This window comes from Eufriesea mexicana, unplaced genomic scaffold (assembly GCF_001483705.2).
Source record: "Eufriesea mexicana isolate 0111107269 unplaced genomic scaffold, ASM148370v2 scaffold2551, whole genome shotgun sequence".
NCBI classification, from domain to species: Eukaryota; Metazoa; Arthropoda; class Insecta; order Hymenoptera; family Apidae; genus Eufriesea; species Eufriesea mexicana.
In genome coordinates, this window is record NW_016910623.1 from 641106 (window position 1) to 668671 (window position 27566).

Below are 27566 nucleotides of genomic sequence, written 5' to 3' on the forward strand. Positions count from 1 at the left end.
TTTTTTTTTTTTTTTTTTGTAACGCAATTAAATTTTCTTGATTTTAATATAAAATCGCCCATAATAAGATTTGTGTATGGTTTCATCTAGAAACTGTATGAAATCTTTAATTAAAGGACTATTGCAGCAGTGAATTTATCTTTAGAGTAATATTTATTTAATTCGATCGATAATTTTTACAAAGATCTATACTTATTCGTACAATTAATTAAAGTACTGTTCATTTGTGCAAATTTTTATTGCGCCAATAGTCCGCTTCTAAAATAATTATAAGTTGTAGAAAAGCATTGTTATTGTTCTAGAATTATTTTATCCGCGGAATTAACAACAGAATTATACAATAGAATAAGGTTTGATTACAAAACGCGAAAAATCATAAGACCTATTTAAGAGCAATTAAAAATATTTTATTTTACTGCGCAATACACTCTATAGTCTTGAACATTTCGCAAATTAACAGACAGGTACGTTAATTTCTTAATAATAACAATTATAATAATTTGTACATGTAGTTTTTCGATATTTCTTCGATGAATTTTAGTACTTTCTGTTAATTTAATTGTACACGAACGATCTTATATTATCGATACATAATTTTACTCTGCGTTATATTTTAAAAATAAATCACAGCGTTGAATTTATTGTTTAACACTTGTTTTCTGTTAATTGTTATTGCGTTAGTCGCTTTTAAATGCATAATTTACACTTTATATGTAAAGTGTATTTTATAATCAACCTGGACGAATTTGTAATATAAAAAGCATCGTTATTTCTTATTACATAAATAAAAAAGAAAGAAAAAATAAAAAGAGCATCTATTCGATGCGACTTGTAAATACGTTGAATAATATTAAAATGTATTATTAGTCAGCGTTTTATCTATTTGGGTTGATATTATAAGCGACGATTATTATTTAAAGAAAGCAGATGCAATAACTTGTCCACTAGACTTGTCCACTAGTAAATCGATAAGATTGTTCTTTACAGAATAAATTATTGTTCTAAATCAGCAGCTCTAATTGTTACTCCCTTTGCCCCACATTTAGTAATTTGTCTACATTAATGATTAAAAATACTGTTCTGTAAATTTAACTGCTATTTTGTAAAATATTTCAAGTGATATTTGGTAACTTTATTTTAAGACTAAAAAGAAATAAAATACTATTTTATTTCTTTCCCTTTCTTGATGTAACTAGCTTTTAATTTGTTGAAAATTAATTCATTTATATTTTTCATTCAAAATAACATGTCAATAAATCGTCTTTGACATAAAGAAAATGGGAAACCCTAAGTTTTCGAACAATGCAAGTTTCTCTAAAGAGGCACGATTTTTATGGAGAAAATAATTTTTGGCAAACAATACCAAACTAAGAGCTACGCATAATACATATGTCTTATTTCTTGTAGATTTTCAATGTTCTCTTTGAACTTTGAGAACAAGGAGTGAGCAATATCTACTCCAGTGATATGCAAATTAAGACGAATTAAGGTAAATAAAGTAAGTAAGGTAAGTAAGGTAAGTAAAATAATTGGAAACTCCTACAAATGAGTAGACTATGTATACCATGTATAGCAAAGTATTCAAGCAACGGCTGATAAATTTCTTCAGCTAGAATTCTTGGAAAATGACGTCACTTCCTGGAATTCTGCCGGCGAGCAACCTTCTTTCATGTTACGTTATTCAGATACAAAATGCCGAAGTTCGCTAAAAATTTTTCGCCGAGATCGTAAAAGTATTGTCCACAGAAATTCTTAGAAATGACGTCATTTCTTGGAATCATCCGGCGAGCGACCTCCTTTCATGTCATATTATCCTAATATAAAATTGCAAAATTGGTCGAAAATTTTACATCTTGCGATCAGCGCCATCTATGATTTTGGACGCAAACTTCAATAAAGTAACAGGAATACAGAATACACAAGGAGGTATCCAACAACCTTCTTGGGCTTCCAACTGAAACTCATAGATGGCGCTGATCGCAATTCTTTTTCATTGGATATCTTAGCACCAATCAACACGTTGGTTTGCACTGCCGGTAGAAAAGGACAGAGAATAAAGATTCACCAATACGATTGATTTGAAAGGAAAATCATCAAATTATTCAATTTCTGTGAACAATTTATGAACTTTTATAATTTTATTATAAAGAAACATCCTTGAAAAACTTTTTAATATTATTTTAGATATAAATTTCTCGTTAATTAATTAATTATTAATAATTTTTCCACGGAGTGTTTGAAATGTTACCGAAGATGCCAATAATTTTTCATTAATTACTACTTCTATGCAATTAATTTGTGACTATTCATGCACTCATTGTAGAAACAATATCCTTAGCAATATTTCCATATAATTTTTATTCATATTTTACGTCCAGTTTTGTTCGTAATTAAATATTTTGTCGGCCAATCATGCCGATCATTTTTATCGAATCGCGATCTCCTTCGAATAGTTATTTATAACAAACTAATTGGGATGAAATTATGTACGAAAATTGCATAAGAATATTGCCCAAAGATCCAACTTTACAACGCAGCTATAAAAGTTCATAAATTAATCGCAGAAATGGCGTAATTTGTTAATTTTTCCCTACCGAAGTGTCTATAACGTCACGCCATATTGAACGATCTCCTTGCATATTCTGTAATCCTATTAACTTTCTTAAGCTTTCAGTTCAAAATCATATGTAGCGCTTGAACTTTTACCCTCCTTTATCTTATAGAAGGAATTAGTACTGTATCAATAGATTGCATTAGGGATATATTGTCTTTATTTATTAAGAGAATTCGTACTACATTTCACATTTTCGACAACATTTTATTTTTTCTAAATTACTAAAAAAATTAAGTAATTAACCAATAAAAACTGAAGAATCTTTATTCAAAAAAAAAGCAGAATTCTAAAATCATAAATATAAAATATAATAATAGATGCAATTATAAGTGTAAAATATCATTAAAAAAATATATAATAAGAATTAAACTAGTATTTTCAAAACCATTAAGAACTTTCCTTAAAAAGCATTAATCCTAGAATATCCAATCCGATACATTTTATGGAAGGAGTATTGTGGATGAAAGTCCCAAAGTGAGAAACTTGTAGAATAACTCATAAGTCTAGGTAAACAACACTTTGTTCTCAGCAATTGTAGAAGTTCTTAGAAGTGATACCAAATTCTTGGAAATTTTAGAACTAATGTCCAATCCCTGGAAATTTTACAGTTCAAAGAAATTCCTTAATTCTTAAAAATAAAATTAAATTCAGTTATCATTATTTATACAATTATTGTTCATACAAATGTTTAGTAGATGTAAAAAAATTACTCCTGTTAGTGATAAATTCAGATAGAAACGTATATAACCTCTGTCTTTGTTTATTGATATTTCCTAACTGCTACATTATCATTCTGTTTATGTATACAACATAATAATAATAATAATATATAAATAAACAACAATAATAATGTATGTTATGTTAAATAATGTCATGAAGATAATATAAACAACATAATAATATATATTATGTATTCTTTTTATTTTGCAATATTTATTGCTCGCAAATCTCAAACCACGTTTAAATCTCGTTTATTTATAAACACAGACTGATATTCTTGATCATTTTATTCATTGACCAAAGAATGATAATTTCAAACTTATAATCTTGTTTATTTCTTTAATAAACATGGAATTCTTTTCCTTTATAGTATTATTACAATATTTCCTTTTGCAATAGAGGTTGGTGGTTCCTTGGATTAAATTTTCATTTGCAATTATCATCTTTTACTTGCAATAGAAAATTAACATATTTATATTCTTATATGACAATTTTATCCAATTGTGATTTATAAAAGTTATGCAAACTGCCAGGCAATCGTTTAAATTTTCTGCTCTCTAAATCTATTGCATACAATAACATTTGTCGAGATGTGACAGAAATATTCTCTTTGATTAAAATTTGTCTTGCAGTAATCATTAACTCATTTACTTTTTCTGGAAATATAAATTGTAACTGCTTCCCATGTTCAATGAACTGAAAATATAATATTGAAAACCATCAAAATAAAGTATTGAAATAAATGTAAAATTAAAGTTTGAACCATTAATATATACTTGTTCCATAAAAAGTTCAATGTCCTCTGAAGAATATGTTTCTAATAACATTTCCATATAATCTAACAATGCAAATTGGAGTTTGCTGTACTTATGTCCTGACATATACTTAGAAAATAAATAAATAGCATTATGAAAGTGGACTATGTTTTCTTCCCTCAATTCTTTTCTTCCTATATTTTAAATACAATTAAATGAGAAAAATAAGTATATCAATTTCATTTTTCATAAACTTCTAACTTAAAGCACATATAATATAACTTACTTTCATAATCCATTTGACATTGATTTATTAAGTACTTATACAAAAATTGATTGTTAGAATCATATATATTTTTAACTGCACGATAATTATATATCATTGCTAATTTATTCCCAAAATCTCTATGATTTAAAGCATGTTTGTGAAGTTTATCAATTATATCTCTGCAATTAATTAAAATTAGTTATTTAAAATGCTCTAGAAATAATTATTATAGAATATTATAGAAAATAAATACAGTATTTTACAATATTACTTTAAGTTTTCCTCATTCGTTTTCTCATCGATAAATTTTGCTATCTCTTCAATTAATTGTTCTATATTTTTATTATGAACGAAGTTGATTAAATTAAAAAAATCAATATAATTAACATCATCAGTACACAATAATCTTCTTGGCTGAGGTAATGAGTTTTTATCATTTTGAGCCCATCCACGACCACGACCAATTGATACCATTTTCACTGACCAGTTTAACCTATGAAATGGGAAACAAGTACTAATCATTTGCAGGTAATATGTACGTACATTATTATAAAAGTTAAGAAAATGTTTGAGCAAATATTATCTTCTCTTTAAATTTATGTGCAAAACAATACTTTTTAGTGTTTATTTTTGGATATATATATATATATATATATACATATGTATATAATTACCCAATAAATAACAATAATTATAATAAAAAAATGTTATGTGTATATTAAGAAATATTCTTAATATATGCTTTCCGCAACACAGTCTAATTAGCATGTAAAATATACGATTTTTAAAAACAAGGTAAACAATTAGTATGTTGCAACTTGTACACCTTTCCTTTTTGATGACCGAAAGCAATTGCTGACAAGTTGCAAAAAGGAAGGGGTTAAACTTTAGTCGACGATCATTTAACGCGCATGCGCCATCGTGCATGTATGATCACCGGACGATCGCCAGTCATTAATCGGTAATCTGTCATTATATTGTTATAATTCATTTTTAAGTGTTTCTCATTTAAATCATTCCTGTTTTACATTTGCTCAGTCAAAAATATATTATTTGAATCTTTCAAAGGTGGTCAATACTAACAAGGGATTACATTATAGCAACCTGAGTGTGAATAGCTACCTATCTGTTCAAAGACCTACGGATTTTGCCATGACGACAGAAGAGCAGTTTCAGGCGGCTATTAATGTAATTAGGAATCTACCAAAAAATGGTAATTTTTTCAAATAATTAATCGAATTAATTTGGATTGCAATTTTTTATTATGGATGTTCTTCAAACAATACAACCATAACATTGTTATGTATATTATTATGTACAGTATGAAATTTTTTATGAAATTGACACGACGTGTTACGTTACATTTTATTATTTCTTTTCCACTTAACTTTTTTTTATTTGTCTGAGACATCCCAGACTGGTTTCTTTTTATTAACAGTGTATTGGTAATAAATATTCATAGCATTTATACACAATACATTCATGGAATAATCGTACAAAGTTCATGTTCATACCGTATTTGATAGAATATCTACTTCTTTCGTTACAACAAAAAGCAAAAGATTTATTTAAATTATACGCAGATAATATTTATGTCTTAAATTTTAGATATATTTTAAATTAATATCATATATTATGGTAATTGGTAAAGAATAATTTGTAAAAAAAGTGCAAAGAAAAAAATAAAAAATAAGGTTGTTCTTGTATTTTGTATTTTATATTTGTCTACAAAAATTAAATTTACTTACTAGGCTCTCAAATATATTAAATTCCTTATATAAATTTGTTTTAATTGTTATAAGAATAGATTTTTACTTCCTTTTTAAATATAATTTGTAAATGTAACTTTTGCAAAAAAAACCCTTTTGCATTGTGTAAATAAAGAATTAAATTCTGATACTGTATTGAACATAATAAATTTTAGTATTATTAAATTCATAAATATGTATATATACTTTCTATTTATTATAAGTGAATGTGTAAGTGTTCTCATTTCACTTTCTAATAGAGTAAGAATGGGTGAATTGCAGTTTGTGTATAAAACTAGAACGTTCTTCATGAATGATCACAAATATACCTATGATTTTTCAAAATTTCATCAGTTTTGCTTATGTATTAATACAAAACTTTTATTTGTGCCTTATATAATAATAAATCTATAAATGTCATGATGTATAATATTTATTATCTTTGTATTTCTTTTATAACTAATAATAACTAATCGTTATAATCTTTCATTTGATACATTATTAAAGCAGAAGATATTAATGTAATTGTCTTGCGTTATTTTTTGGTTCTTTGATCAAATTTATACAATAAAAATTTTATCAAAATATTAATCTTTCAACTAATTTAAACAATAATTAAGGAACAAAGATATATATAATTAATTGTAAAAATAAATATTGCAATTTTATATGAAACTCAAAATTTTATATCACTAATGTGGTAATAATAAATATTTCTTTGGTAACAATTTATATTTCAGGAGCATATCAACCTAGCAATGAAATCATGCTACGTTTTTATGCATATTATAAGCAAGCAACAGAAGGACCATGTCAACAATCAAAGCCAGCTTTCTGGGAAATAGTTAAAAAAACAAAGTGGGATGCTTGGACACGTTTAGGCAATATGAGTAGAACAGAAGCTATGAATAATTATGTGGAAGAATTAAAAAAGGTTGATTTTAAAAATTATTATAACTCTGTTTAATATTACAGTTTTTACATGTTATTTTATGTTTATAATTTAATAGATTGTAGAAACAATGTCTTATACAGACAACGTGGCTAATTTTCTAGACAGTTTAGATTCATTTCGTGAAAGTGTTCCATCAAAAGATTTGGAATTACTTCTCGGTCCTGTACTGGAACGTATGCGTTCACAACCTGGAATACCATTAACTATTTCTCCATTAGGTTTGTATCTATAACTAACAATTACATATTTCACTTTATACTTGTTTATTTAACTATTTATTAACAATGAATATGTTCAATATCTGTGAATGAGAAAAAATTTGAAACAATTTAATTTTTCCACTCATTTTTCTCTAAATAGTATCAAGAGAAACATCACCACATAGAGTCTGTAATATGACACGACATATTGCAAGTAGTTTAGAAACTAGTCCAGCTACTAGCCATAGTGCAAGTCCACCAGATACTGATGGTGAAGAAGAATTTATAGATACCGTCGAAGTAAGCTACTGGTATTATAAACAATGCACAGTATTTAACACATTTTATTTTTACTTATATAACTGAAATTAATTTTTTTTATTCATAGTCTGCTCCAGAACGAATACAAAAGGATACAACAAAAATCTCTAATATTACTCACAAAATGACCTATGGCTTAAATTTTTCCACTGATAAAATTAATGAACTAGTTACTCCAAAAGAAAATTCTTCTGAGTTAACTAATGGATATACCAGTACAAATGGATATACTGAACCAATAATAGAAAATAAACAAGAAAAAAGTAAACAGCGAAATAAAAAGGATGAAAAATCTAATGCTGAATTCCTCAATCAAATAGCTACAACTATGCAAAACTTACAAAGAGATTTAGATAGAATAACAGCCAGAGTGCGTTGCTTAGAAGGTCAAACATTGCAAGCTTTGGCGCCATCAATAGTATGTGTAAATGAAATAAAATGACAGTTTTATCTTATTCTTTGTTATGTTATGGTATGATAGTCATTTACTTAATGGTATATAATTTTTGTAGAAACAGCCTACAACAACTTCATACCCAAAATGGTGGCCTTTAACAGACTGTTCACCGCGATTATTCACTATTTTAATCGCATGGCCGTTTATAGCACAATTTTTGATTTCTTTAACACAACGTTATCGTCAGCGAAGGCTGTGATTTAAATATTATCGTTATTTCATTCAAAATATATTACACTATTTACTATTAGATATTGAATTCAAATAATATAAGTATTTTTTAAGAGTTAAAATCCAAGTAAATTTTTACAATTTAAACATATATAAAAGAATAATCAATTATGTAAAAGTTTAAAAATTTGTTTACATATGAATGTATGTACAGAAATGTTTATTTAGTTTAAACATGAGAGAATTGGGGAGGGTTTGATTGCTCTCTGTATGTTTATATGTTAAAATTCAATACCTAAGGTAACTTATATGTATTATAAATAATGATGTGTATTCATATATTGTAATATAGAAACAAAGATTATATACACATTTTATATTGTACATTCAAATTAAAGGCCAAAAAAACAAAGAGAGAAAAAAGAAAAAAAAAAGGAAAAAAATAGAATTTATGAAAATGTGCAACAATTTTAAGAGAAATCATAATATACTTACGATGATATTATCATTCGTAATTCATAATATTATAAAATCCTTTTTCCTCTTTCTTTAATTAATTTTAAATTGAAAGTAGATATATCACAAAATTATGTACAAATGTTGTATAAAAATGTACAATTTTTAATTATATTTGTAATTATTTTTTTATAAATATTTTATCAACTAGTGCTTAATAATAATTATCTTTTCTTAAACTAATACTTTTATTTTATACAATTCCAATAAAATATTTCAAAATATAATAACCCTTTTTTATTTTTCTGAATTGCATTTAATTCATTAATTTAAATTTATAAACAAATTTATTGAAAATAAAATTTTTTAACATACTCTTGTAAATTAATTTGCATAAATAGATTTTTTTTTGTAATGAAAACTAAGTTCATGTAAAATCTTAATTTTGTATAGTTATAATAATTAATATTCTTAATTGCTTGTAATTAATTGGATAATTTCGGTGCAAAACATCGGAAGATAATCATTTAAGTACAAATGGAGTTTTATCAAGAATCTAAAGTTCAATCGAAACTAGATATATAAATGGATATAGCACATTTCTAAGATTTCAAAAATGAGTACCACTGTATAAATAGGTCTGTTTCTGACCATCACTGCTGTTTTATAGAAGTCAAGAATGGTTGGGAACCGATATTGGCAACAAAGAAGTGTCGTCTATCAGAACGAATTTCGTAATATTAAAACTTTTTTAAATTGCTTAATTCGCATTTTATATGGTTTATATATAATATAACTTCTGACGAAAGCAACTTACAACTCATACCAGATGTTACATTTATAATAATCCTTACATTGTGGTAATCAATAGATCATTATTCAGTTACGTTATTTTTACATGAAACCTTTTATTAAAGTTTCGAAGCTATAAACTATACCATTGAAAATATGAATAGAATTTTGCTTGTCATAATTCTATCTTTTTTCATTATAAAACTATTATGCGCTCAGGATATAGATTTAGGAACTACCGTTTTTGCAAATGTCGTAAGTTAAATAATATTCTTTTCTAAATAATGTTGATGTTTTATTTATTTTTTACATTTTGTTTATTTATTTGTCTTTTATACCTTTCATAAATCAATATGAAGTATATATAATTATTTTAAATATAATAATAATCATCATTATTATTCTTTGTTAAATATAATTATGATTTGTTTAACAGTTATACAGACATGGAGATAGGACACCTATAAGACCTTATCCAAATGATCCTTATAATAATAAAAGTATGTGGCCAGTCCCATATGGTGAATTGACAAATGTATATACCTGGTTATTACAATACACATAATTTACTTTCAATAATATATTTTTTTTTAAATAAAAAAAATACCATTTTTGTCATATATTGTTTTTGCTGTATTCAGTTTCTGGTTATATGAATTTTATTCTATGTCTTAAAATATTTTTTAACTTCAGAAATATTTAAATTCTCACTAATGTATTTATTATTCTATTTATAGCTTGGAAAATATCAACATTTAATGCTTGGTTATTGGATTCGTAAACGCTATTCACACCTACTAAGTAGTTCATATTCTCGAAATGATATTTACATCCAAAGTACTAATGTAGATCGTACTTTAATGTCAGCAGAAGCACTACTTGCTGGCTTATATCCTCCAGTTAGTAGTGAAATATGGAGTAGTATCAACTGGATACCTATTCCAGTGCATACTATTCCTGAAGATTTAGATTATGTTTTAGCTACTAAAAAGTATTGTCCCAGATATGATTATGAACTTGAAAAAGTTCTTAATTCTCCAGAGATGAAAAAAATAGATAAAGAAAATGAGAAATTATATGCATACTTAACAGAAAAGGCAGGAAAGAAAATTTCATCTCTAAGATCTGTTGAACAACTTTATGACACATTATTTATTGAGGTAAATTATGTTATTTCACTTTATACTTGCTACACTTGCTCAGCATTTAATTTTTACTGAAATTTTGCTTTTTTGAACTAAATATTCTATACATCTCATATACTCTACATTTATTATAGAATCTTTATAATAAAACATTACCAAACTGGACAAAGTCAGTATTTCCAGATAAACTTAAATCCATTGCTGCAACTAGTTTTACAATTAGTACCTACAATAAAATACTTAAAAGATTAAAATCAGGTAAATAATATTAGTTTTATCATCAATGAGAAATTTAGGCCACAACTTTGAAACTATAAAAAAATTACAGGACCATTACTTGGAGAAATAATAGATCATATGGAAAAGAAATCAAAAAATGCTTTAGTACCAGATAGGAAAGTATGGATGTATAGTGGTCATGATGAAACTATAGCCAATATGTTAATGACTCTAAATGTTTTTGAACCACATTGTCCACCATATACTGCAACAATCTTAATAGAATTAAGAATAAATTTAAAAAATCAATATTTTGTAACGGTAGGTGTTTCAAATAATTAAACTATATAATAGGAACATAAAATTTCTAGTTGAATATATGTTTATAGGTATCATATAAAAATACTAGCCAAGAACCACAACTTTTATCACTTCCTGGTTGTAATGCATTATGTCCCTTGAATCAATTTATTGCACTAACAAAAGATGTGGTACCTATAAATTGGGAAAGAGAATGTATAATGGATTGGGAACAATTTGGATATAATATGAATACAACAGCAATTATTGGTAAATTTCTAATGCAATATAAATCTATTTTTCATATATTAAGATAATAAAGTTTTCCATTTAAATCTTGTTTTGTTTCAGCAATATTGACATCTTCCATATTGATGTTAATTTTACTGGTCTTATCTATAATTGGCTTTATTTATTGGCATTATAAACGAGAACATAATCAGTATTACCTTCGACTAACAACAGATCCTATTTAATTGAATATAGCACTGGGGAAAAAAGAGATTGCTTTTGTTATAATGTTCAGTGTCTTCGTAATTAGATAATTAACAAAACTAGGATAAATTATAAATTCGTATTTGATTTTATATATACCAAGGAAGGAATCATTGATATGAAAAATAAGCCTGATACATTTTAACATAAAATGTTTGAAAAGAATTTTATACATTTTAAGATATTTGTACCTTTTTATTGGTGATAAAATATTTCAGTTTATAATTGAGGAAGTGAATAAGTAGATTCTATGCAAACATAATCCTTTGCAGATTTTAGTCGATAAAAAAAAGTTTTATACACGCGCGCGCGCACACACCATTCACATACGCGCATGCACACATACATGTACACATACGCGTGCGCGCGACATACACATAGAGCTGAAAACGAGGCTGTCATAATGATCTCTATGATTCCAAATAGTTTAATAAAAGGGTATAAGATAATTAATGGTTTTTGTGATTGTAAATTGTGTGCTGTATTACTTAAATTGATTTTTATCTGTAATATAAAAAAATGATCTGTGATGACCATAAAATATTTAGAAATACAAATATTGAAAATGATTTCTCTTAATATATGATGATAAAAGAAAATAAGTTGTAAAATACTTTTATTGACTCAGAGTATTTTAATTCTTATTTCATTCCAAATGATTAGGTTCATAAATATTACAAATGTGAGAAAAGTAAATATTTTGAAACATAGGAATTATGTTTGTTTGCAATATTTCAGAGAATGTCTAGTCATATTGCATTAAGTTACAACAATTAAAATAGTACTCATTTTTAAGCAAAAAAGGTATATGTAATCACTTCATTATTACCCTTTTGTAATATTGTTTACATATGGCTGTGTTTGTGAATTATTTTCCAAATAGAAAACAAGAGATACATTAGAAAGAAAGAGAAATAGACAATACCTAAAATGTTTTAGTTAAATAAATTATAATACAAAAATTTGGTTTTTCTTAAACTGAACTATTTTACCGCTATATTTTATCGTTCTATATTGATATAAGTGTACAAATATAAATTATATCCTATTTAAAGTATTTTTGTGACATTTAGAAGTGAATAAAACAAGTATTACAAAAAAAATTGTCTACATGTATTTTTAACCAATAATCTTCTTTCAGATAATTTTTTTATCATAACAAGAAATACAAATACCTTGAACATAGTACGTAATGTCCGACCTCAACGGTGATCGCTGGACAACTGATTTTTCAATTAATGTATACGCTTTAAATATTATATACATACAGTATATTCATTTCCTTGTGACAATAGTATAGATATAATATGAACGGCATTATGCAATATATGTATTATACATGTACTTTATTGATAATGCTTTACATATTTACATTTTCTAATCATGAATTTATTTTATTTTCTTTTCCTTTTTTTTTTTTTAGATATTATAGCTTTTATATTTGAAGTATGATTTCATTTATTTAACTCTTTTAATTTTATTGCATTTTATATCTATCATACATGAAACTTTAAATTACTTTATTTAATAATTATTTATATATAAATATAAATAATATATACAATTGTCTCCCTTTTTTTATTATTTATGTAGTACATCAATATTCAAATTCTATTTAATTTTAGTAAATAATTTTTTCGTGGTAATTTTTTGTAAACTTTGTCATATTTAATTTTGTACAGCCTTAAAATCTAGCAGAATGCTAATTATGAGTATTGAATAATATTTGCCATATTTTTTTCCCATCTACGTTATCAATATTCTGGTATTGTGGTAAAACTACCAGACCAATTTTCTTGGATATTAAATGCCGGATTAGACCTAAAACATCAAATAAATTAATTTTATATACATTAATCCAAAACATTCAGAAAGTAATAAAATAATAATTTGTCCAATTTTTTGAAATAATTGAAATATAGCCTAAAATTGCACAAACAAAATTATGAAATAATTTTTTACCTTTAGTCAAGAAATTTTCAAAATTTAGTTACATTGTAAACCTGCACTTGGATTAGTTAAAAATGTACATGCAATTAATCATTCACATGACAAAACGAAATATTAATAAAATTATAAGTACGATTACAATGATTAACATAAAATAATTAATGTTTAATGTACAATAATTGAAATAATTAAATAAAGAACAAATTAGTGAAGAATATATTTTATTGATAATAATTTATTTTACTTGATAATTTTCCTAGCAACATTCTCTTTTTATATTACATTATTGAATACAGAAATAATTGAGAAGTAATAAATTTATAATAAACTTGGTTCTTTTATATTCGTGATAACTATAAGAATTTTATATGTTAAAAAAGAGTTATCAAGAAAAAGAATATAGCATATGTTATAAACACATAGTATTTACAGGGTTGAAAGTAAATGACATTGTAATTCCTTTTAAATTAAAAATATCTTTGTACTTATTTAACGTAAATTTATTATAAATTTTGTATGATTATGAATTAAAAAAGATAAAAATTCAACAAAATATAAAAAGATACAAAAATATTTTTGCATTACTTATTTGTTAGTATTTATTATTAAGTATATACAATGTTAATAAAGCACACATATCTGTAAATAAATATTTCCAGTTCATATACCTATATTTTATATTCAATATATAACCATAACAACAATTTCATAAAGTTCATATGCAAATATGTATATTCATTAAGAATATTTCATCTTCAAGCTGAATGTTATTAATTTCATATAGTAGTTAGTTACATTCAATATTTCATGAACATGTATTTTAATCTATATTTTGTTGAAAAGATTTTAGATTGTAAAGTTACACTTCATTAAAGATGATTGTTACTGTGATGATATAATAATGCTTATTTGTTATGATAGTAATATATTACAATCGTAATAATTACAATTTTAAATTGTCACTAAGCAAATTATTCCTAAGCATATCAATAATTGATAACATACATGCAACGTATTATAACATGTTTTTTTTAAATATGAGTAAAACTGCTGTGAATATTATTTGAATATCTTTGCTATATTAAATCCACATCAAATGAACTAATAATTACTTTTACAATTTTTATAAATATTTATAAACATTTGTTATTCACTATATGTTCTCACACAAAACCTGTACTTTGTTATATTACATTGTTAATTACATTAGATATACATTATATAAATGGAAAAAGCAACTTCTCTTTCCACACTTAGATAGTAAATATTGTAAAATTAATAACTAAATTAGTTAACAAAATCCTGTGACATATAAAGCATATCTACTATCCTTACCTTGCATATATTGCAGGGTTTGATAATCCAAGTGTTGTACTTACAGGACTTCCAATGTATTTTTTTACAAACTACAGAAAGAAATTAACAATCAAATGATTAATACTTAATATTAATATTAATAATCCTACTTAGTACATACCCAATGGTCACCAACGGAAGTTGCACCCATACTCACAGCCATATGAATTGTCAGATAAAAGCAAAATAGGAGATATAAAATAGAATATATAGAAATTGCTAGTATTATCGCCCAATGATGTGGTAAATCAGTTTCCACTGTATTTATAACAAAATATATATTTATAGCTATTACAACAACGGATAATGCAGTTGCAACAATTTTATTAGTTCTACAATTTAAAAGTATATATTAAAAATCAAATGAATCTAAGGAATAGATTTACATTATTATAAAATTAAAAATACAAAACTTACATTCCATTTCGGAATTCACCCATAACTTGAGAGCTACTAGTAAATGCTATTGTTGGTAAAGTTGCAAAAGGTAATTGAAGTGTCATAATAGCGTTTAAAACATCGTTCATTCGAGTTAAATTATTTATATCACTGTAAAATGCAACAAGGAAGGTTGGAATAATAGCAATTGACCGTGTAAAGAGAACTCGTTTCCAACGAGCCCACTGAAGATTTAAAAAACCTTCCATTGCAAATTGTCCTGCATATGTTCCTGTCATTGTGGAAGACTGACCAGCAGCAAAAATACCAATAGCCCAAATATACATTGCTGCCGCACCAAAGGCGCAACCAAGGAATATACCACCTTTATTAAGGTCGACTGTAACGGTAGTATTTTCTTTCTGTAATTAATAAAATTAAATGTAAGAAAAAGACAACGTTTTTGGATATATAAATCTATGTTAATAACTTTTTATTCTTACTTCGAATGTGACCATTCCCATGGTATAATTGTGACTCTCACAAATATTGTACTAAAATGGAAGAACATGTATATGAATATATTCTATAGATAATTACAATTAAAAATTTCATTTACATTCTTAATTATTGTACTCACAACTTGTAAACTAGTTTTTTGATAAAGACCATCCGCAAATACCGCAACAACAAATACGTTAATTATAAAAGATACCAAAAGTGCAATGCATGCTTCAATGAAGTAATACATATTTGCTTCTTTCACTTTTGTAGATTCTCTACGATCAATGTCTCTTGACTAAAAATTAAAGAATATTATATTACAATATCTACCTAATACATAATAAACATTTAATACATCAGAATGCCTACTTCTTTTATTTCATAAAAAAGATTACTTATACTCTTTGTTCTTTCCTTACTTTAACAAGAGCACTGTGAAGATATAAGTTATGTGGCATTATAACTGCACCAACAATTCCTACAGCTTGTAATAACATATTTCTGTCATAATCTTTATACCATGGTATAAACATTCCACTTATCACTTCACCTTGAGGTGGAGAAGAAACAACATACTACAATATAAGCAAAAAAAAAAGAAATTATTTTAATTCACATACAAGTAAAGATACATTTATTTATTTAATTATTGAAATTTACCTCATATCCAAATGTGACAGCCATTACTGTAATAAGAAATCCAAAGAAGAGTTCTAATTTCCTTAAGCCATATTTGTCCAATAATAAAAACACAAAAGTGTCAATTACTGTAATAAGTACACCACCCCATGTAGGAATTCTGAATCAAATTACATATATAACTTCCTTTTTAAATAATTGCATTAAAAAATAAATTTAAGCAGCAATAAATTCCTCCCCTCAAAAAGATAAAAAAAATGATTACTTACGCTTTATTTGTTAATAAAGACAAAGCAATGGCTGTTCCTATTACTTCTTGCATATCACTACCTATTATGGCTACTTCTATCATTATCCATAAAATCATTCTAGGTATTTTTTTATATTGTCTATAACACATTTCTGCTAAATGCAAACCAGTTACTACACCGAGCCTTGCACTTAATCTTTGCATAATAAGGCCAAGAATGGTTGCACTTAATAATACCCATAATAACTAAGAGAAAAGAAAATAAATACATTAAAAATATTGAACAACTAAAAATTATAAATAAAAAATGAAATAAATTGGAATCGACAAATTAATTAAATGAATTTAGTAAATTAAAGTACATAAAAGAATTCAATGAATTAAATAACTAAAAGAATACCTTATATTTAGCAGCTACACCAGATTGCAAATCAGATTCAATATTTCCAGGATCTAAATAAGCTATAGACATTAAAAATCCAGGTCCTGTAAAAGCCCATAATTTTCTAAAACTAAATAAACCCTGTAAAAGCCAAATTAAAATAGATATAGATAAAAATTCGCTTGTTGTAATAAAAGTTAATTACTTCAGCCTTCATTAATACCAATATATACTACATTTTTTGTTTCTGGTATGTGAACTTTTTCATCAGCAAAATACGTCTGATTACTATTAGGTGTTAAACAGGTGCTTTCAGTAGGTTTGTCATTATTTTGTGCTTTCTGTCTATATTGATGAGACACTGTGACTGTTGAATCATCATTGGGTTCATTAATATAACTATTCTGCATGATATATTGATAAGATGTCTCTGAAAATAGAGTTAATAATATGTAATATACTTTTTAATATACTTAAATCTGTGCACAGATATATATTTAAACACATGTAATGGTAATAAATATATATGAAAATAATAATAAACTACATTATGTAAAAATTAACCCCATAGTTTAAGTCCAATAATTTAATTAATAAAAATAATTTAATATGATGATCAATACAATAAAAGATTAAAATAATGTCTTATTGTATCCAGTAAATACTTAAACTTTCTTAATCATGAATTAAATATTTAAATATTATTAGTCATGTAACATGTTAACAAATATAAAAATAAACATTAAATTCATTTTGTTTTAAAAATAAAAATGCATACCTTTATACAATTAAAATAGGAACATAACTAAAAAACAACACACGATACACAATACATAAAGACCATCAAGCAACTGAAACCACTGTTGCAACAAAGCAAATGAACGAACTTACAGCACCATCTTCCTTGGATGTTCCCCCTCTCTCTATAAAATATATTACCAAACGTTTCATGGCGGGGATGTCCAAACTCATCAGTGACTAAGAATACAAGCACAGAATTCACAATTTCCACGAACAAAGAAGTACAACTGTGCAACATCACGGGATGCCCCGTGCAATTATCACAACAAACTAGTTGACTAGTAAACTCTTATACGACATCTCTCGTTATCATTAATGACGAGTAACTCCTAATATTTCTGAATAATCTTGGACTTTTGTAAATTTGCATATGTGCCATTGAAATCACTCATTCGCGGTGCTCGATGCATCTGTAATGCATGTACTATATGTATTGACTTTTAGTTTTTGAAATAAATAAAATAACAAATAATAACAATTATCATTATATCAACTGTTTTAGTTGGAGGATATTTATATTTAGTTTCTGAGTTAAGTAATTTAAATCAAAGACGATTCTAATTCTTTAATTAACTTTGATACACGAGGACGTGCATGCTATGGCTTGTTACATCATCATAGCAAATCTTTGTTCGACTAATTTGATAATTGTTAAATTGAATCGAAAGCGTTTCTTAAAAAATAAATCTGTAATACTAAATATACATACATATATTATTTTCGATTTGTGTTGGGAATGGGCATTTTATTGACGAAGAAAAACGAAAAAATTTTTACTTTATTTAAAATTTGCTAAAAATTAATTATATGAAATTAGTTAAAGATTAATTAAGAAATAATTAAGTAATCCTAAGTATTCGTTATGTGAAAATCATTATCTTCGTATGAAACGTTTTGATAAATATTCACCAATTCAAATACCGATAACAAAAATTGAAGTATGAAAGAAAGGAAGAAATTATAAAACTCTTTTACGTCAAAAAATTATTCTTAGCAAAGCAGTATTTTTAATGTGCATTGATCTATTTTAATTAATAATCTAATAAAGTGTTTTAATTAATTCCCTTTTTTTATCTCTTATTTTATCTCAATTTTAGCCTAGATCATATGCTAGTACATATTTTTATTATGAAAATTTGTAGAAAAACACATTTTTTCAAACTATTAATAACATTCAAATTTTGTAAAATCATAAAATATTAACGTAATAAAAGATTGTTGAATCCAAGAAACTGCATTCTGTATTGAGGACACTTCAATGTAAATACAATGTCTGTATTTAACTTGGAATATCAAATAAATGTTTCTTTGTATTAGATATCAGATATCGGTTAATCAGTAACAGCTAAGAATTATATAATACATATATACGTAAATATATAATGAAAACATCTAATTATTTTACTTAATTGCAATTTTTCGAGTGTCACATAATCAAATATAAAAAATAATCAATAAATAGCTTTCGTAACGAACAAATTCAACTGCGCACCGTAAGTCATATTTCTTCTTCACTACATCAAAATAACTGCAGTCAGTGATGTTTAATATAAATCAGCGAAACAATTATGTGATGTATTTCCCACTGATTTGTGAATCATCGTGGTATTCCCAGTGAACGAGGAAAACTAAATACAATAAGAAAATAAATATGAAAGTGTTTCTTAATCAGTTTTAATGTCTTTTGACCCCAAGAAATCTGTTCCGTTAGAAAAGAAATTGTTGCATAAATTATTATACTTTGATTGCACAATGTGGAAATCTATCATTTATTAATACTACATTTCTATTTTGAAATAAATATTTTACATTTCTAGATGTATAAGTGCAAATTTTTAATAAGACTATTCTGATTTTGTAAAACAGTTTTGATCTCAAAATTTCTTTTTATAATAAAAAATAAATCGATACCAAGTTCCAAGAAAATCTGATAAATGTATATTAAAATATTATGAATAAATATTATCGAAATATTAATAAACAGCATAGATGCTGATGATAAAGAATAAAAAGAATATAATCTTGAGATATTTTTGATTATAATCTAATCTGTGAATGTAATTAAAAAGATACCCATCTTTATTTACGTTATTACGTAACATTAATGTAAAAACTGTATTTTATCAATATCTATTTATTAAAACCTGTCAATATACGTGATTATTGAAAAATTTATTTGACAAAAATATTTTTTAAAAGTGCTTATTAGTTTCATATTAGAGAAATTAGTAAAAGGAAAACCTTAACTTTAAATGAAAACAGAAATGATTATAACAATGGTAGAAAACCTTTTGATACACGTGTAGTATATCAAACATATTTTAATGTTTTATAAAAAAATCTTTTAAAAAGTTGTAGAAACTAGAATAGAGATTTTTAAGTACTCAACATTCCACTGTTTTTATAATTTATTGAATAACTGTAGTAGTTATTAAGGTATATTTTTTGTTATTTCTTTAAACTATTTTCTTCGAAAGTACATTTGACCATGAAATTGTTAGCTCATAAAATGTACATAATTTCTTACAATTTAGAGAACGTAAAAAATTTTATTATTGATAACACATCAGTTCAAACCCAATGTTTTAGACTACGTATTTAAAGTATATTAAACTCAAATTGATTAAAAATGATACTTTCAACAATAGTAAAATGGAAATCCTTATGTCTTTTGTTATTATTACGCACTTATGTACAAAGTTTATATTTATCATAAAACATTTTTGTATTGAAATTGTTTTAAAAAATGACGCTCAATATTATTCTGCTTAATTTATATTATTGAAAGATATTTTATATCGAAAAGTTAAAAAAAATAAAATACAAAATAAATTTCATTTTGCTTAATTTTGTTAAATCAAAAATAATTCATTCGTATCACAAATGATGAATTAAAACATATTTCTACGAAATATTTAAGTTTCTAGCATTATGTCATAGTCTCGAAGTCGAAATCCCTAGTATGGAACATACATCGTATGTAATTATGACATTCGTACCCGACACATATTTTTTTTAATTTAATTAGTTTATGTGACTATAGGCAGTATCGTAATTTTCAATTTAAGGCGTGGTGAGATTTTTTTGGAAATAAAGTTGGTACTTTAATCTCTCACATTTGTTCACAACGTAATAGTTATATGCAATATTATTAGTAAGACTGTTTGTGTATATCAAAATTCGTTATTGATTTCCTTCTTATTTAAACAATAAACATTTAAGCTGTACCCTGTTTATTACTTGAATGTAGTGCCATAAGATTGAAAGAGAGTTATGGTTAAGTTTATATGTATGAAAAAGTCACCGTAAAGGAATTTTTGAAGCTATGAGATAAGGGAGTTATGAGTCAGCCATTCAGTTGTGTCACGATTGAGCATCATATATATTTGACAACCATTTGAAATAAAAAATTGTGTAATTTTGGATTTGAAAGATTGTTTGAAACGAAACATTTGGTGACAAAATACAATTTATTAACTTACCAGGTAAAATTAATGAGTTTTTCAATGGTATAAGCTCCATTTTGTAGCAGACAGGTGGTATATACTTTTACTTGACAGATGTAAAATGCAACTGATAATTTCTTACGATAATGTTCTGAACAATATGTATTGCATTACATCACTATGAACACAAATATATTATAAATATATATATATATATATATATATCTTTTGTATAATATGAAGATAGAAAGAAATTAAAAAAATATAATTACTATTTATAGAAAAATGTCTAATGTTAATAACTTGGAACAACAAATTGCAAATTTGCAAATTAATCATGGGGATAATGTGAAAACTATTAAATCTGGGAAGAAAGTAGGACCTGCTGTACCTCCAAAACCAAAAAAATCACAGCCACAGGTCAGTAGATTATATGAATATAATCAATACAATTATTTTATTATTAACAATGTTTTATGTTACTTTCCATGACTGTTCCATCATTATATGGAAACATCAATGGTATAATTAACAAGGTTTAAAATCTTGTAAAGTAATCTTATTATGTGGAACTTTATTGTATAAATTATTTTCCAGATACCACAAAGTTATACCATAAAGGCTGCATCTGTGCCATCATATAGTACAGTACTTAACAATTCTGGCCAAAATGAAAAGTCATCAAATTTGTATGTGAATTCTTCTCAATCATATGTGCCATTAAATATAGAGAAAAATGATTTTTCTCTATCATCCACTGCAAATGGAAAAGATGTTCCTAAAAGCTATCAGAATAATGAAAACTTCTATGTGCATCAATCAGATGAAAAATTTGAGCCAAAGTATGGATATGATGAAAAGAATCACTATTCAAATGTTGGGAATATGCCTGCTCCTCAAGTTCCAGTCGAAGATCATTCAAGATCAACAAGAAACATTGTATATAGTAACATAGATCCTCCAATAGTTATACCAATTAATAAAACAACTAAAACTGAAAAAGACATAATCTATAGTAATATCCAATGGAATTCTAAACCAGAAAATACATATTGTAATATTCCTACTGCACACAATAATGGTGAGATACATAAAGAATATAATTTTTTTAACATTTTCCTATATGTTTATTTGCTAAATTAAGTAAATATTATATTACAGATGACTTACCACCACCACCAGAACCTTCAGAATATGTTCCATGTGTACCAGGTAGTTCTTTTCCACCACCACCAGAAGAATTACCACCTCCACCAAGTCCTGTATCATCCAGTTATAGTGAATTAAGACGTGCTACTTATCAAACTGATTTTCCATCTGATAATTATCCAAATGACATTTATGGTCCTAGTTCACAATCCAGTTCTACATATGAATCTATATATGAACCAATTAATCCTAGACCACCGTCACAATTATCTTGCAATTATTCCATGTATTCTGGATATGGATCTGCTACATCCACCCAGCCCCAAGGAAAAGTATCTCCAGTTAAGGAAGTATGTTAAAATTATACTAATGGTGTTAACATTTTCAATAAAAAAAAAATTACTTTTCAAAAATTATATTTGCCTTAGGTGGATGTTTTGACTGATTTATTAGTTCAAGGAATGGAAGATAATACCGAAGACAGTGATATATATGGAATTTGTGCTCAATGTGGTCGTAAAGTTGAAGGTGAAGGTACTGGTTGCTCCGCGATGGATAAGGTGTTCCATATTGACTGCTTTTGTTGTTATATTTGTAAAGTCAATCTACAGGGTAAACCTTTCTATTCGCTGGAGAATAAACCCTACTGTGAAGAAGATTACTTGAACACTTTAGAAAAGTGCTGTGTTTGCACTAGACCAATACTTGATAGAATATTAAGAGCCACAGGAAAACCTTATCATCCATCCTGTTTTACTTGTGTAGTTTGTGGACAAAGTCTGGATGGTATACCATTTACAGTAGATGCTACAAATCAGATTCATTGTATTCAATGTTTCCATAAGTAAGCAGCATTTTAATTGATCAAATAAAGTGAATCAATTTTACAAACTTAAAATGATGTTTTTATATTACAGGAAATTTGCACCTCGTTGCTGCGTTTGTAAGTTACCAATTATGCCAGAACCAGGACAAGTTGGAACAGTACGCGTTGTAGCACTAGATCGTAGTTTCCATATTCAGTGCTACAAATGCGAAGATTGTGGATTGGTTTTGTCTTCTGATTCTGAAGGTCGTGGCTGCTATCCTTTAGATGATCATGTATTATGCAAAAGTTGTAATGCTACTCGAGTTCAAGCATTAACATCACATATGACAACTGAATTATAAATGACATAAACATAATAACTGAAGCAAGATACTAGATCATTATATTTATAATTACAAATTTTACAAATTTTTAATATCTTAGAAATAAGTATCTGTAAGACATGCGACATTTTATATGCTTTTAAGAAACTTTTTAATGAAAGCCATTTTGATAATTGAATATGAATAATTTTTGTATTATTTAATACTTCGAAGTAAATTACACCAAATATTCATATTTCTAGACTTTTTTGAAGATTTATATTTTGTAGATGGTGTATGTTTATATGCATACTTTATACAAAGTAATCAAATTTTAAAAAATTTCAAAATTGAATTAACATTATTGCTTTTACACTGCCATGTTTAAAATTTCGAAAATATCTAATAATTGTATTATTAAATAATATTAAGGGAGAATTCTAAACTATGAGCACAAAAATATATTACAGAATTAGTTTCCGGAAATGAGTGTTATTACTGACTAATATGATTAATGTGATTTTAGGAAAGTATTGCATATAATACTGAAAACAAGGTATTCAACCTAGAGTTAAGAAAAAAATTAGATTTATGTGTGACTATATCCACATAATATCAATAATGCAAAGTAGAGATTGTGCAATTTATATGATTTTTTTTCTATTGCTTTGAAGTATTTAAAATGTTTACTCTAATGTATTAAATTCGTTATGTATTTAGATTTCCACTTTACGGAAAATCATGTGATACGATAGAATTAATACAGTGTATTAGTGCAAATATCTTAAATTATCTAATTAGCAAGTGAATAGAATATAATTTTCAAATGTATTAATGTAATGAATATTGAATAAAATATCCAATATATATATAAATAAGGCATCTGCTTAATATTTGTTAACTTTTTTTTTTTATATTTTTGGAAAAAATGAATCAAACTAAACAAGAAAGGTACATACACAAATACAATATATGTACTGGAGCATGGTATATTTCATATCTTTAATGAGACTTTATTATTATATATTTGCAGCAGAGACTCACACTTATTTTATTCTATACGTTTTTTTTTTTTTTGCTATGGCTCTTCCATCTATATAATGTTCATGCACAGATGTTTTTATTTTATTTTTAAATATATGCATCTCTTATATGTAATATACTTTTTTATTATCATCGAGTACTTAGTTTTTTGTTGTACAACCTACATGTCATTTTATGTATAATTTATGTTTTTCTTTTCTTAATACATCAATTTCTGTGTTTTAAAAGGCATGCTTTATAGATTGTGGAATGCGTCTTCATTATTTTCCGAAAAATTAACTCAATAGACTTCATGCATAGTTTTCAAACCACAATACACTATAATAACTGTGCAATCGTCGTTAATTGATAAACAAAATGAAAAATATAATTAGTAAGTTTCTGAAGATTGCACTGTACAAGTTTACTACCTTAAAAATATGAATTATTTACTTAACAATACTGAATTACTGCAAGGTTGTTAATCTTACTTCAGTAATATGTTAGAAGTAATAGAAATTTAGTAAACATCGAATTAATAAAAATAAATAGCTGCTTATGGACTAACAAAAACCTTTTTTCATATATCGACAAAATCTGTTTCACGCAACTTATTGTGAACATGTAATAATCCACAATCATAGAAAGCACACCGCTTACACCGAGTGTGTAATATACATCAATTATATTCCTATATTCAACTACGCATATATGCTAATATCTATCTTAGATTTCTTTTATATTATAATATACTTTGCGAAGTATATATTATATTTTATATTGTATCAGCACCATTCTACGTTGAATTTAGTACATGTGTAATAATTGCAATTAAACGACTCGTCTTTTAATACGTTTCGTTCATTCTTTTAATCAGTACCAAACTGAACATAGAATTGTACTTTGCTTTCGTATTATCTCTCGTTAAACACGTAAACTGTCTTCTTTTCTCGTATTTTCTGTTTTTCATTTTTATTTTTAACTTGCACGCAATAATCACAGCCACCTATTCAGATACGCGCTCATACACACCCAAATACGCACCTATCGCACTCGCATTCTATATACCTTCGGTATACGGTTTGTTTATCTCCGTTCATTAATATTTATATATATATATATATATCTATATGTATATATTTATATTTGTATATTGCTGAGATATCTTCTCGTGTATTATACATAGAAATAGGTGCCGAAACGAGCTGCTCTGTTCCTTTTTTAAATCATTTTTCCACTTCGATTACATATGTATAATATCGTTTTTCTTGTACGATCATAATAATAACGAGAAAAAAAGAGATCATGCGACTCGAATGCCGTATGCGATGTTTCCTTTTTGCATTTACTATTTCGTTTTCTTCTCTATCTTATCTTCTTAAAATCGCCTCGCTTCTAATTAAATTCCCTTTCCCGAATTCAATTTTTCTAACAGCATACTTTCACACTTTCAAATTCGCTGGGTACTGGTTGGGCTGTATTAGCCCATAAATCAATAAATAAATAGAGGAACAACATTCTTCAAACATCTTTTTTTTTTTATAACAACATTAGAGGCTCTTGGAACGTAACGCAACAAATGTTCAACAATACAATCACGAAAACAAATAGAAGGCACTCTTACATTTTTTTATCAACAAATTAATTTCTTTTCGTAACGACTCACGGGTAATCTATATGCGTTCTAGGCCTTTGTCGTTTCGTCTTCATATCCTTCGAATATATCTTTTTTTTGTTTCTTACTCTCTTTCTCCCTTCATTTTTTTTATTTCTTTTTTTCCATAAACTTTTTACTCGTTCACTATATATATTTCGCCGCGACATCTAAATCACAGCGCCACAAACCTTCGGTTCGTTATCGTTTTCTGTTTTCCTCATTTAAATAGACAATAATAGCTACAATATGCGAGATATGAGATAACAAATTTCTCGTTATAGATAAAAGAAATTTATACGTTTATAACAATTAGGTAGAATATTATTTAACCTTTTATATTATAATAATTTAATTATTGTTATTTGCTTGGAAGCTCACAGCCGACACGGTTATTTAATTCATTATTACATACTTTTTTTTTTGTTCTTTTAAAGTATATCTTTTATCGTATTCATTTTCGGGTATTTGGGGCATCTCTTTTTTCTCTTTTTTTCATTTTTTTCATTTTTGTAACAGCTATTTTACGACCTTCTGTTTTTCTCTTTTTTTAAATATTTCCTCTTTCTTTTTGCGCGGGATAATTTGTCAAAAGAAAAGAACGGGAAAATTAGTATATTTTTTCTACTATAGTGTCTCGAAATGCATGAGAATGTGTGTTCACGGTTACTCTAATCAAACTATAAGTACTGTTTTACCATGTTTCAGGTAAAAAATCAAAACTGAGGGATGTGGCAGTGCCTTGAGCAACCGTTTTATGAAATCAACTCTATTTCTGCCTCCTTATTACCCTTTCACTTCATCATCATCGGTATCAACATCACTACCTTTTTTTCTTTGAACACATAACAAATCGCTCGTCTTTGTACGATAATAACATGTTATTTGTTGTTATCATTTTTTTTTTTTTGTTTATTTTCTTCTGTTTTATCGTCTGTTTGTTATCCATCTATCCTACTCTAGCCTTGCTCGTGAGATTCAATGGTTTGTCGAGCCTATTGCGCATAACGTTAAATACTGCATATATAACATGTATAGTTTTTAAATAATGTAGCGTATTTGTGTATCTATTGAGATAGAATTTTTTTTTCTTCTTCATCTTTTTCGTTAACATTTCGATTCTTATTAAAGAGATATATAATAATGTAGCATGACTTCGAAGTTCTTCCGTATCCCTTGTTTCGCGTTACTCTAATTATATCTGCTCTCTTCGATAGATAAATACATACATACATACATACATACATACATACATACATACATACATACATACATACATACATACAT

General features: G+C 26.2%; 5 protein-coding genes across 11 annotated transcripts; 3 read left to right on the forward strand and 2 right to left on the reverse strand.

The window, feature by feature from the left end:
- Positions 1 to 3747: 3747 nt before the first annotated feature.
- LOC108550169 (uncharacterized) lies at positions 3748 to 5170 on the reverse strand. The gene is made up of 5 exons (XM_017903836.1): positions 5032 to 5170; positions 4629 to 4850; positions 4376 to 4536; positions 4111 to 4283; positions 3748 to 4030 (listed from the first exon to the last, which is right to left on the reverse strand). Exons 2-5 carry the CDS (start codon positions 4829 to 4831, stop codon positions 3815 to 3817), a joined length of 753 nt encoding a protein of 250 aa, XP_017759325.1. The 5' UTR covers positions 4832 to 4850; positions 5032 to 5170; the 3' UTR covers positions 3748 to 3814.
- A 60-nt stretch (positions 5171 to 5230) lies between these two features.
- Positions 5231 to 8237, forward strand: LOC108550168 (acyl-CoA-binding domain-containing protein 4). Of its 2 annotated transcripts, none has more exons than XM_017903834.1 (7): positions 5231 to 5318; positions 5458 to 5570; positions 6846 to 7039; positions 7116 to 7278; positions 7421 to 7560; positions 7649 to 7999; positions 8094 to 8237. In XM_017903834.1, exons 1-7 carry the CDS (start codon positions 5269 to 5271, stop codon positions 8235 to 8237), a joined length of 1155 nt encoding a protein of 384 aa, XP_017759323.1. In that variant the 5' UTR covers positions 5231 to 5268. The 2 variants fall into 2 exon arrangements, with proteins under 2 accessions (XP_017759323.1, XP_017759324.1); XM_017903835.1 differs by having other exon boundaries at positions 5241 to 5318; positions 5426 to 5570.
- A 1122-nt stretch (positions 8238 to 9359) lies between these two features.
- Positions 9360 to 12141, forward strand: LOC108550176 (prostatic acid phosphatase). 3 transcript variants are annotated; one of them, XM_017903841.1, is made up of 7 exons: positions 9360 to 9712; positions 9894 to 9992; positions 10195 to 10617; positions 10737 to 10860; positions 10931 to 11142; positions 11211 to 11391; positions 11473 to 12141. In XM_017903841.1, the coding sequence occupies exons 1-7, from the start codon at positions 9614 to 9616 to the stop codon at positions 11595 to 11597; spliced, it is 1263 nt and encodes a 420-aa protein (XP_017759330.1). In that variant the 5' UTR covers positions 9360 to 9613; the 3' UTR covers positions 11598 to 12141. The 3 variants fall into 3 exon arrangements, with proteins under 3 accessions (XP_017759330.1, XP_017759331.1, XP_017759332.1); XM_017903842.1 differs by having other exon boundaries at positions 9634 to 9712; positions 9894 to 9957; XM_017903843.1 differs by lacking the exon at positions 9360 to 9712 and having other exon boundaries at positions 9971 to 10003.
- Positions 12142 to 13259: 1118 nt separating this feature from the next.
- Positions 13260 to 21434, reverse strand: Mvl (solute carrier family member malvolio). Of its 3 annotated transcripts, none has more exons than XM_017903909.1 (12): positions 21359 to 21434; positions 17312 to 17505; positions 17094 to 17216; positions 16713 to 16939; positions 16465 to 16603; positions 16224 to 16379; positions 15941 to 16099; positions 15804 to 15854; positions 15340 to 15722; positions 15044 to 15254; positions 14902 to 14972; positions 13260 to 13437 (listed from the first exon to the last, which is right to left on the reverse strand). In XM_017903909.1, the coding sequence occupies exons 1-12, from the start codon at positions 21396 to 21398 to the stop codon at positions 13371 to 13373; spliced, it is 1821 nt and encodes a 606-aa protein (XP_017759398.1). In that variant the 5' UTR covers positions 21399 to 21434; the 3' UTR covers positions 13260 to 13370. The 3 variants fall into 3 exon arrangements, with proteins under 3 accessions (XP_017759398.1, XP_017759399.1, XP_017759400.1); XM_017903910.1 differs by lacking the exon at positions 21359 to 21434 and adding an exon at positions 17854 to 18235; XM_017903911.1 differs by lacking the exon at positions 21359 to 21434 and having other exon boundaries at positions 17299 to 17336.
- On the forward strand, positions 21037 to 23741 carry Zyx (lipoma-preferred partner zyxin). Of its 2 annotated transcripts, none has more exons than XM_017903912.1 (6): positions 21037 to 21361; positions 21604 to 21742; positions 21920 to 22403; positions 22484 to 22821; positions 22900 to 23315; positions 23389 to 23741. In XM_017903912.1, exons 2-6 carry the CDS (start codon positions 21608 to 21610, stop codon positions 23639 to 23641), a joined length of 1626 nt encoding a protein of 541 aa, XP_017759401.1. In that variant the 5' UTR covers positions 21037 to 21361; positions 21604 to 21607; the 3' UTR covers positions 23642 to 23741. The 2 variants fall into 2 exon arrangements, with proteins under 2 accessions (XP_017759401.1, XP_017759402.1); XM_017903913.1 differs by having other exon boundaries at positions 21944 to 22403.
- Positions 23742 to 27566: the final 3825 nt, after the last annotated feature.

Bases quoted from the DNA above. Each gene is read 5' to 3' on its own strand.
- Mvl (XM_017903909.1), bottom strand. From the start codon at position 21,398: ATGGAGCTTATACCATTGAAAAACTCATTAATTTTACCTG. The intron at 17,506-21,358 runs GTAAGTTAATAA...CTCTATTTTCAG, and splicing joins AAACTCATTAATTTTACCTG to AGACATCTTATCAATATATC. The intron at 15,723-15,803 runs GTAAGAATAAAA...TATTAATTACAG, and splicing joins TGGGAATGGTCACATTCGAA to AAAGAAAATACTACCGTTAC.
- LOC108550176 (XM_017903841.1), top strand. From the start codon at position 9,614: ATGAATAGAATTTTGCTTGTCATAATTCTATCTTTTTTCATTATAAAA. The intron at 10,861-10,930 runs GTAAATAATATT...AAAAAATTACAG, and splicing joins ACTTAAAAGATTAAAATCAG to GACCATTACTTGGAGAAATA. The intron at 11,143-11,210 runs GTAGGTGTTTCA...ATATGTTTATAG, and splicing joins AAAATCAATATTTTGTAACG to GTATCATATAAAAATACTAG.
- Zyx (XM_017903912.1), top strand. From the start codon at position 21,608: ATGTCTAATGTTAATAACTTGGAACAACAAATTGCAAATTTGCAAATT. The intron at 21,743-21,919 runs GTCAGTAGATTA...ATTATTTTCCAG, and splicing joins CAAAAAAATCACAGCCACAG to ATACCACAAAGTTATACCAT. The intron at 22,822-22,899 runs GTATGTTAAAAT...TATTTGCCTTAG, and splicing joins AAGTATCTCCAGTTAAGGAA to GTGGATGTTTTGACTGATTT.
- LOC108550169 (XM_017903836.1), bottom strand. From the start codon at position 4,831: ATGGTATCAATTGGTCGTGGTCGTGGATGGGCTCAAAATGATAAAAAC. The intron at 4,284-4,375 runs GTAAGTTATATT...TTTAAAATATAG, and splicing joins ATGTCAAATGGATTATGAAA to GAAGAAAAGAATTGAGGGAA. The intron at 4,031-4,110 runs GTATATATTAAT...TTATATTTTCAG, and splicing joins TTGAACTTTTTATGGAACAA to TTCATTGAACATGGGAAGCA.
- LOC108550168 (XM_017903834.1), top strand. From the start codon at position 5,269: ATGCGCCATCGTGCATGTATGATCACCGGACGATCGCCAGTCATTAAT. The intron at 7,040-7,115 runs GTTGATTTTAAA...ATAATTTAATAG, and splicing joins ATGTGGAAGAATTAAAAAAG to ATTGTAGAAACAATGTCTTA. The intron at 7,561-7,648 runs GTAAGCTACTGG...TTTTATTCATAG, and splicing joins AATTTATAGATACCGTCGAA to TCTGCTCCAGAACGAATACA.